The 10972-nt window shown below is 41.6% G+C and overlaps 1 protein-coding gene across 1 annotated transcript; it reads left to right on the plus strand.

Moving 5' to 3' along the window:
- Window positions 1-7639: 7639 nt before the first annotated feature.
- On the plus strand, window positions 7640-8318 carry LOC133890294 (uncharacterized). Its single transcript, XM_062330708.1, has 3 exons — window positions 7640-7690; window positions 7799-7903; window positions 7986-8318. The coding sequence occupies exons 1-3, from the start codon at window positions 7640-7642 to the stop codon at window positions 8316-8318; spliced, it is 489 nt and encodes a 162-aa protein (XP_062186692.1).
- The last annotated feature ends 2654 nt before the right edge of the window (window positions 8319-10972 follow it).

Here is a 10972-nt window from a genome sequence, read left to right on the forward strand (position 1 = left end):
CTAGATTTATTTTATACTGCAATATCACTTTCTTCATCTACAACTGTAGGCACATCGTACAAATCACGTGGCTTGGTCTTCACAAAAACAAACCATTTTGGATCTTTGCTATTTTTGACATAATAAACTTGCTCAGCTTGTGTAGCCAAAACATATGGATCATCCATGGGCAAAGGATGACAAGTATTTATCAACATGAAGCTGTATTTGTTCGTTTTTACTCCTCTTCCTTTGCTATGAACGTCCCACCATTCACATTTAAACAATACAACACTATATTTGCCATGTGTTAGCTTTATTATATCTATTTGGACACCAAAATTATCTATATTTCCATTGGCATCGTCATCTTTAACAAATACTCCACTATTTTGTGACTTGACTAGCATGTCTCAGCCTTTTGTGTTGAATCTCCATCCATTAATCATAAAGTTAGTGTAATGGTTCACTCGAGCATCATGACCTCTGACCAGAGCAAATAATTCATCTGTAATAGATGAGCATACTTTGGAATGTCGCTCCAATATTTGTATAGAGTGAATTAGTTAACAATATGGACTATGATATACATTTATATGTTTTCAGAATGAAATACTTAATATGACATCTGAAAACACCTACATGCTACTTGAACCATTTGAAAAATTCATTGTTGTGCCATCTGTCTATATTGTTGGTGCTCTAGCTGTTAAGATAGTTCTTGTGGATGCTGTCAGGAAAATAAGTAGATGTTAGATATCAATGACATAATCCTTTTTAAATAATGACTTATGATTATATTACTTACTTTGCATACTCTACACTCACACCCATGCGGGCCTATAATTAAGTTAGCGTCTAGTTATCTAGAGTAGCATGAATTTCTTTTTAAGTACAAGTCGAATGCACTCACGCATGCACACTACACCCACACCCATATGAGTGGTTCTTAGCACACGTCTAAATAATCAAAGGGTGTAAAGTGGACTTATTCCATTTTAATATGAGTCCAACATGTGGCCACTGCATAGCGCAAGCTAAGCCTATGCCAATTGAGCTCACTTTTTTTCTATATGGAGTGCGGCTAAGATTAGTCAAGCTACATTGAACTTGACTCATTTGCAGTGGTAAAATGAAAGCAACATAGATATGAGGGTTACATGCAGTTTATATTTGGTAGCTAAAAAATATATGCTTATTTGGTTCCATGCACTCGTATGTTCATTCGAGGGCACAAAGGTAAATGAACTTCTATGTACAAGAAAGTTTAATCGTATGGTTGTGTCATGTATTAAACGGTTCAGGTGACATTATGGTTACGTGACATGCAACCAAGTTGAAATGGGAACAAATATTCTCGGAATAACAAAAAGATCTTGGGAACATATCTTAACAACAAACAAAAGATATCTCGCGCTGCAGCACTAGAACAAATTTTCCTCCAAGTCGTCATCGCCCATATTTTTACTCCCGCCAAACTGAGGTTAGTACGCAGGTATAAAAGCCATTTCTAATTTCCTGTTTCCCGTAACCTAGCCACATAATCATTTATATCCATCGCTAATCGCTCCATTTGCAGTGCTACAGGTAAAACACTTTACCATTCAGAATGGCTGGGGAGGGTTTCCTAATCCATCTACGTTCCTTCGTCGCCGCCGCCCAGCAGAACCGATATATAGACACAACCTCCACAATCCATACTCCTCTATCGGCCACCAGATTTTCGATCGACATGTCGTAGCCGGATTATGCATTGGTACTGGAGGCGGCGCTGGCGCCTCCTGATTGTTATGCCACTTCACATGCTCGCACAGTCCTCGACACTCACTGGCTGCACCACTCTCTTCTATTCTATATGATATATGTGCATGTTTCTATCTATTTGTTTCACATTCTTTAATCATCTTTAGCATGTTTTTGTGGTTGTCCCATTTGTTAATCTATTTGGGATTTTCGATCTATTGGCCACAACATTTTTTTAGATAAAGTGAGTTCTATTTCGTCAAGCAAATGAAAGTAACCCGGCCTCTACATCGTTTGATTATGCGACCAACAATTATTACAAATTTTATGGATATGATGCAGATGTGCATCTACCATATATCCACGCATATATCCATGTCACACCATTCTACAAAAGAGGTTTAAATAACGACAACCATTCATCATTAATGACAAATTCAATTATTAAATCTCCACCCATGCATGGTGAAGATCTCCATTATAGATGTCTCCAACACCCGGCAAGCCATGCGCATTGTTATCCTATCTTCCTCATGCTACAACAAAATCTAGAATTATGTCCCATACGTTGCCTAGAAGATAACCGACATAGAAGAGTGAATTTATTTATTTTTATCAAAAATCACATCATTCCTGCTTAACCAAATTGCCCAACAAATAGCACTAGCCCCAACCAGAATTTGTTTTTTCAATTTTGTTCCTATTGGTCGCAATGTATGCCACTGATTTCTTACTTCTCTGTTTCTACTCGTTTACTATTTTGTAGGCTAAAATGGCACCCCAAGTTCGTCGATCTATAGCACTAGCCCCCACCACAATTTGTTTTTTCAATTTTATTCCTATTGGCCGCAAAGTATGCCACTAATTTCTTACTTCTCTGTTTCTACTAGTTTCCTATTTTGTAGGCTAAAATGGCACCCCAAGTTCACCGATCTACTGAGCAGATGGAGATCTCAGGTGCCGCATGTGATCTTGCAACTGATCTCGCCATGAATGGAGGACAAGGAAGCATGTGCTGCATGTAAGACCCTAATTTTCAATTTTTGAAAATAGTAAATAATTTATGTTGTTAGAATTAGAGGTGTTAAGTTTAGTGTTGGAAAACCCTAGGAGAAAAGTTCAATTTCTAAATAAAATAATCAATCTAGGTTATATTGTTTTGTTGCATTCATGCTGAAGTAGATGCATTAGAGTTTTATGTGTGGAAATGAATTTTTGAAAACCTCGGGGTGCGTTGTTTAATTTTGGAAAAGATTTGAAAATGCTTCTTTAAAAGAAAATCCAAATTTCCTTCCTGGGCCGAATCTCTCTTCCTTTTCTCTTTTTCCTGCCTTTTTCCTTGCAACCCGCTCCTTTCTCCTTCCTGGGCCGAGCCCGCGCTGCTCCTTCCCGCACCCCGGCCCAGCAGGCCGCCCCTCCCTCCACTCCGCTCTGCCTCCGCCCGAAGATGCCATGCGCCTTTGCATTTTCACCGCGCCACTGACAGGTGGGCCTCGCTTGTCAACTTCGTCTCCGATCCGAGGTCAGAGCGCCGCCGCGAGTCCATTTTAGACTCTAGCCGCACTGTCGCCGGGTCCACGCGTCGTTCGGAGTCCCTGCGCTGCTCTAGCATGGTCTCCAAGCCGAGCTGCCTATTTATAGGGCCCCTGGCTCCTCGTTTTTCGCATCTCATCACAAACCCTAGTCGCAGACGCCGTCGCCGTTGACGCCGATGCCAAGCTCGCCGCCGCACCGTTCTAGTGTCGCTCAGCCGCACCCAAGCCAACCAGAAGACCCGCTGGCCCTCCCCGAAGCCAGTGTCGCCCTCACCTTCGCCTCTTAGCCGCCGGAGCTGCTTCTCCGTTGAGATCCAAGCTCCCTCACCGCCTCCGTCGTCGCCAACCTACTTCCCAAGCCGTGCTGCCCTCAGTAAGGCCCCAATCAAACTCACTGGGTCCCCCTTACCCAGCCAGTTGATTTATTTTAATTCAGGAAAAATAGCTAATTTTGCAAATAAGCCCCTGAACTTTTTTGTATTCACTAAAAGCCCTTGTCTTTTTTACATCTTAGACCCTAAACTTTTTCATATTTACAAATAAGTCCCTCTATTTTTACAAAAAGGTCCTTGTCCTTTTGTTTTATTCAAAATAGATCCTTTTCTTTTTCAGATTTAATCAAAAACTTGTTTTTAGCGTATCTTTCTCGTCGTAACTCCGATTTAGACGATTTTCACACTCTCGCGTTCGTAGGAGCGTGTACTATCTTTTAGTACCTTTTTCATAGATGTTAGCTATTTTTTGTTGTACTATTTTTAGTTAGTTTTATTGTGTATTTTTCTGGTGTGTTTCAAGAGCAGACGAGGAGCAGTTTGAAAATCTCCAGGACCAAGTATTGAAGTGTCTGAGCAGCAAGTTGGAAGAGGCAAGTGTCCTTGGACATTCTGATCCTAGTTTTCAAATGCGTTCTTTATTTCAAACATGCATGCTGTTAATTCTGAATCCTATTTACTTATAGTACCATGTTCCATATATTTCTTGTCACCTAGTTGTTAGTAATGGTTATGATGGGTAGTTATGCTTATCTTTGCACATGGGTATGGAAGGGTTAATTGTTAAACATGACTAATGAACTATGCAATTATGAGTTGGGAATATTAGTGATGGTATAGCAACATGGAACCTTAGGCCTTGAGCAAAGTAGTGTTGTTGATGATGATGGTTATGTTGTTGGCTTAGTGTTTGCTCAAGTGACCTAAGTAAGGACCGGTTTGTGGAGTGACAACCCAAGAAATATCGTACCAACCACGAGACCTGGTATGGGACAGACCTGGCCTATTAATTAGTAGATTTCAGTTTTTGTGCGTGCCAAACGGAAGAGTGGATGTGTGGGGACGGCTAAGGCCAAAATCATTTGGTTAGTGGTATGAGATGTGTAGTGGAAGGGAAGGGTGAAAATTTTCTGAAAACTACAAGGCGCAAAAGGGGCCTTCTGGGTGGGGTGAAAACCACTTTGACGGCGATGAAACCTAGCGGGCATGCACATACTGGATGAAACTTTGTAACGCCTTTGAAGTGACTTTCCGGGCAACACACCACTGGCGTGTGTTAAGTGTCTAGCTAACACGGCAACATAGAAATCATGACTTGTGGGAAAAAGCTGGACAACCTCTGCAGAGTGTAAAATCTGATATATCAGTCGTGCTCACAGTTATGAGAGACTTGGATCCTCACATGATTAGCTAAATGGGTTTGGTTTGGTTCGGTTGGTTTGGGAACCTGATGTGGGATTCAGGTGGTTGGGAAATATGTGGAGATATTTCTAGGAATTGGAAGTCTAGAGATGATTCACCTAGTTAAATAGGATGCTTTTATAACTCTTCGTTAGCATAGTTGGTATTTATGCAAATTTAACCTGTTATAGCTTGTTCCTTTATTCAAGCTTGCATATCATTTATTTTCTTATACTTGCAGAGTACGATATGTACTCACACTTGCTATTTCCATCTAAATGTCCTTCAAGCATTGCTCGAAATGAAGGAGAACCGGACTACTATGTCGATGAAGATGAAGATTGCTAGGCTGGTGGACCCCTGGTCAATTTCCTGTGGAAGATGGGAGCTTCGCTGTATTTAGCTTGTGTGCTTTAGTTTAAGACTTTGAGGTCTATCTATTTTGTTTAAGTTAAACGTTGTAATAATGGCACTATGTGTGATACACTGATGAAGTCGCTGCATGTATGAAACTTGATCCTGGCGTACATGTGGTTTACATCTGGTTCTGTCCCTTTATAAAACCAGGTGTGACATTGCAGAACATAACCCTAGAGGTTCCATGATTTTACATTTTCATTATATTGCCATATGGTTTTGATAATCTGTATAAGTCCACTTTTCATATGAATCATCGTTCTGTACCTTGTTTCTAAATTGGGCCGTAACCAACAAAGAAGGAGAGGTCGAGGTGTAACCATCAATGAAAAACTTGCAAAGCTAGGGCAAGGGGGATACCACTAGACATTCACTTTGCTCAATAGTTCGGCAAAGTGTGTGGTAGGCATCACTACTGCAAAAAGGCATAAGCGTGTCGGTTGAAAAATGGCTTCAGTGCTGGTTTTTCAACCGGCACTCTTCACTCAGCACTGATACTCGACTAGTATCAGTGTCGGTTGACCATTCGGCATAATAACTCAACATCACTGCCAGTTCGAACCACGAACCGGTAGTGATTAGTGGTTCGGGAGCCAAAAAAGGAAAAGAGCCAGCTCGGTTCCCGGTAGTGTAGGCGCTCTCCACCGTTGTGCTAGCTCTGACCACACCGCTGCCGGCGCTCTCCATCGCCACGCTCGACTCATCTCAAACACAAGAACACAATCAAATCGACTCATCTCAAACACAAGAACACAATCAAATCGACTCATCTCAAACACAATAACACATCTCAAACACAACACAATCAAATCGACTCATCTCTCATCCATATACACGCGCACGAACACAACCCCTGCAGCACACACATGAACATGGACAAGATCTTTTACAGCACACACACCCACGAACACAAAGCCCATGCCAACACCACCGCCGAGCCCGAGCCCCAGCACGCCCATGCCCACGCCACCACCGAGCGGCTGCTGATGTTGGTACGCGGCGCCGAGCCCCAGCACACCCATGCCCATGACGCCGTTGTGCCACCAAGCCCAAGCAGCCGGATCCACCTCCACATCCGTGCCGCCAAGCCAAGCCCAAGCCCGATGCAGCGCCGATGACCGACGACCCGACCTTTTTGTCCTCCTCTAACGCGTGCTCCAGTCGTCCCCAAACTCTGGATAGGCCAGCACCATGGGGGATCTTGGGTCGCGGCTGCGCCATGGGGGATCTTGGACGAATCGGATGAGGGAGAGAGGCCGGCAGTGGGAGGGGAGGAGGCCAGTGGGGAGGGGCTGGTGGTGGGAGGAAGTATGAGAAAGAGGAGAGATTGAGAGAGAGAGGCTAGTGGGGAACAAGAGTTCAAGAGACTACTGGACTTGAGCCGATAAAAATATCTAGATGAGCCGGACTTCATTGAGCGAAAATCACATTGGAACAAAATTTCGGATCCACAGAGACTATCAGTGCCGGTTGTAACTAAAACGAGCACTGATAGTTGGAGCCGGACGTTTGGTCGAGCCAAAATTAGGATGGATCAAAATTTCAGGTCCAGATGAACTATCAGTGCCGGTTCCGTATCAGTGCTGATTCATGTTACAAACTAACACTGATGTATCAGTGCCGATTTGTAACACGAACCAGCACTGATACAGACTATCAGTGTTGGTTTTTAGTGGCTCCATCACTATTCAAGCGCAGGACGTTAAGAACCCACTGATACATCTTCAATGGTGGTTCCTGTACAATCGGCACTATTGTGCCGCTACTTTTGACCAGTTCTGTAGTAGTGCATGCTAGTGTATTCAAAAGTGAGGTCACTGTTTGTATCAGGCAAGAGGCTCCTCTTAGGGTCATGAAGTGGAAAGACATGGGCAATGCCTTCCCCGGAGCCATAGCTGCAATATGGAATTTCCTGAGGGTCGGTACTTTCTTCAGTCACATTATTCTTTATGGATCTTTTTTTTCCTTGGTTGGTCTAATAAATTACTTTTATGATCCTGGATAAATTTCCCGAGGTTTATATGGACGACTATGCACATGTGATGGCACAAGTTGAGCGCCAGTACAATGTGTGATGCCACAGGTTGTACAAGACCTACTGCACAACAGAGCAACGTCCATATGATGTTGCGCCGGAAGACTGGCAATGGTTGGTTGACAACCTATGGAGCAATGAGAAGTTCATGTACATATTAAGTTGTTCATCTAAAGCAATTGATTAAGCATTCACATTTCACTATTCTTTCACAGAAAAGGAGTAGACAGAACTCCCAAAACAGAGCACAACAAGAGATGAAGTCACTCATTGAAACGAAGTCTATAGTTCAAATAGCATATGATCTGGTTAGATTACTACTCATTGCTTGCATGTAACTGTTGTCAACCAAATTTTTAATATGTTTCCTTTTAGTATTGAAAAATTTACTTGATGTGCTCATCACATAATTGTAGAGAGACCCGGCGACAGGAGAGTGGCCTAGTGCTATGGATGTCTGGAGGGCAATCTACCAAAAGGCCGATGGAACATGGTCTATTCAGAATGGTGAAGAAATACTGGTACAACATTTTTTTTTTAACTCTACTTTTGTGCAGGAAGATTTCGGTTTGGTACTTACCCTTTACATTCCATTATGTGCAGAACAATCTTCATGCGGTAGCTGAAATAGATCAAGAAAAGATCCCGGCTGCTCCGGTGCCATTAGTTGAGCCCTTTGCATTAGTACTTGGTAGGAAAAAAAAACCCAACTCACATGGTGTTGGTGTAGCTGCAGTAAACCAAGGAGCTCAAGAAAGGTACAGACTTCATGCCCAAGCTGAGACTGCTCGGCAGCATGCTGATAATGCACAACAACATGCTGCTGCTTTGGAACGACAAGTCCAAAGGCTGACTCAAGCAAATATGCAATTACCTGATGAGCTGGAGTCTCAACGTGAGGAGCTGGCCTCTCAAAGGAGGACTTTTGAAGCATAGAATGTAGACATGGAGCGCTTGGTGGACCAGAAACTTGAGGAGAGGATGAACTCATATTTTGCACCAATGGCTACTGCTGGTCATGTTTCTTTTTCTCGAGGCTCCACACATCCACCAGCCAACCAAGTAAGATGACCACGATAAGTATTATTTATTATTTGTTGATCACTGCAGTATTCAAATCAGTAACATGGAATTTGTAATTTTAAAAATTTGTAGGATGTCACAAATTTAGAAGAATCGACGTCGAGGAGTAAAACTATGAAGTTTGGTTCATTTAAGAGAGCATCCTGGAGTCAGCAGCATTTCCCTTCATTGGTGGATTTAGTTTTTTTTTTAATCAGGTTCCCAATACCCAGCCTTCTTTGGAGTCTTCTACGGGGAAAATATGCAGGACGGGAGGCTCGAACCCCTCATCGGCTCCCTCCCACCTTAGAGTTTTGCCACTGAACCAGAGGCTCGTTCGCATTGGTGGATTTAGTTATCACTTAGAGTTAGTTTTTTGGAATAGAGTTAAGTTATGTTTTAGGGATTCGCTTTACTTTAGGTGTGGTGCTCTGTAACTGAGCGCATTGTTTTCTTTCATTCAAACATGGATGCTCAACAAAGTTCTAGGAACTCCTATTAGATTAGGTGCAGTGCTCGATGTGTGAGCACAATGCTATCTTTCATTCAACAAAGTGTGTTCAGCAATGAATATTTAATATATTATTCATTTGTTATTCACCTTCTAATTAATTATTATATTTCTACGCTTTCACATTTTTGCATTGGTTTGTCACCGAAACACAATTTTTTGCGCCAACAATTCTATCACACGTATAACGTATATCATTTTCCATTGGAGAAAAGCTACAGTGATAAAAGCTAGTTATCACTACTAATTTTTTTGACACTAATGCGGCCCTTAATTAGTGAAAGTATTGTCACATGTAACTATCAGAGATGTCATCACCATTGAAAAAATATTGTCACAGAAAAGCACTTGCTTGTGAGATATTTTTTGTCACAAGAAGATGCACATTTGTAATGATAGAATTCATCATTATTAATAAAAAGAATAGTGATGTTTATCTTGCCACTAATTATTACCAGTTAGTGAGAAATAATTTTATCACTAAAAGCATAAAAATGTGATGAATATAATGTCACTAATTTAACTAAGAGTTGTGACAGTAAGTCCTCACTAAAGTAGTGGTCAATAATGATGATGTTATTGCCACAAAAGTAAATGATATTTGTGACGAAAGAAATTTCATCACTATGTTTTTTAGTTATGCCAATATTAGTTATGACACTGTGACCACCGAATTTCGTCACAAGGTGGTAATAGTGATGAAAAATGGACTTATAGTGATGAATTTTGTCATCACAAAAGGGTTGATCCCTTGTAGTGGACGATCAAAGCAACAAACCCGATCGTTGCCCCTCTCATAGACCTAAAGCAAGACGCCTAAGGTTGTCGTCCTCTATCATAAGTTTGTGATCTCGTATGGCTGCCTCGAAATGTTATGGAAGATTTGTCGGTTTCGTTCTTTCCAAGTATTCCACATTATGTAAATAAGCAGGTCATTTAGAACCTGTCGACGAGCTTTTGGCGTTGCTTTTGAGATGCATTGTCAGCAGTCTTTCAGCGTGAGGGAGTTAGTCGATGTGATGCGCGTGGGCTGCTGAATTTGGAAGGCAAAGAACCGAGACCTGCATAGTGAATGGGCATTCGGGGCATATGTGTGAGACAGTCTCAGGGGCTGTTTGGCATAAAGGGCATTGAGGTTGGTGGGGCCACCCTCTGATGGCAAGATTGTCGGCGGTGAGAAATGCACAAATGTTATGAGAAATAATACAACTCCTCCAAAACTTTCTTAGTTCTCGTAGGAGCCTCAAAGAAAACTATTTATTTCTCATAGGAATATCCTCTTGAAAAATACACATGTTCTGAATGGCTCCTAATTAAGATTTCCTTGCTAGAAATTCGAGCTCCAGCAAAAGCATGCCAAAATGTTTACTATGTCAACTGGTCGATATAAAAAACAAGACCCTTTTTACCTAAAGGGGATTTTATATATTCTGGCATTTGGCCAACCGCGCAATCCGTGGGTATGAGGTACATAATTCGTTTGTGCAGATAATATAGTATTCTGTTATTCTAATTTATATTAATTTTAGGCAATCTATAGTGCTTCAGTTATATACCTGCCCACACTCATCGGAGTTCCCATATATTTCTTACGGCATGGAGGATTTGGAGAGGTAGATAGGAGATTGGTTGCCACTAAACTTTTCTCCCAATGTTTTGTTGGAAATAAATTTCCCCACCATTTTAATTTCTTGTGTGGTTAACATGAAGATGAAGCATCAATTAGCTAGTTTGGTAAGCTAATCCTCTAATTCCTTCTCCCTCCGATCCCCAGCTATAGATTACTATAATATAATCAGCATCATCTAGAGTCTAGACCATTGTGTGTACTTGCTATTTAATAATTGAGCTAGTAGCATCTTTTGCTGCCTTTCGTGAAGATAAATACATACTTTGTGTTAATGTGCTAGTGTTGGACACTTCAATCAAACCTAACATCATCATGGATGACACCTCAACGAGCCTGATGTGTTATGTGTAGATGAGATCATGTATAACCTGGATGGATGGATGGATA

This window comes from Phragmites australis, chromosome 14 (genome assembly GCF_958298935.1).
Source record: "Phragmites australis chromosome 14, lpPhrAust1.1, whole genome shotgun sequence".
Lineage (NCBI taxonomy): Eukaryota > Viridiplantae > Streptophyta > Magnoliopsida > Poales > Poaceae > Phragmites > Phragmites australis.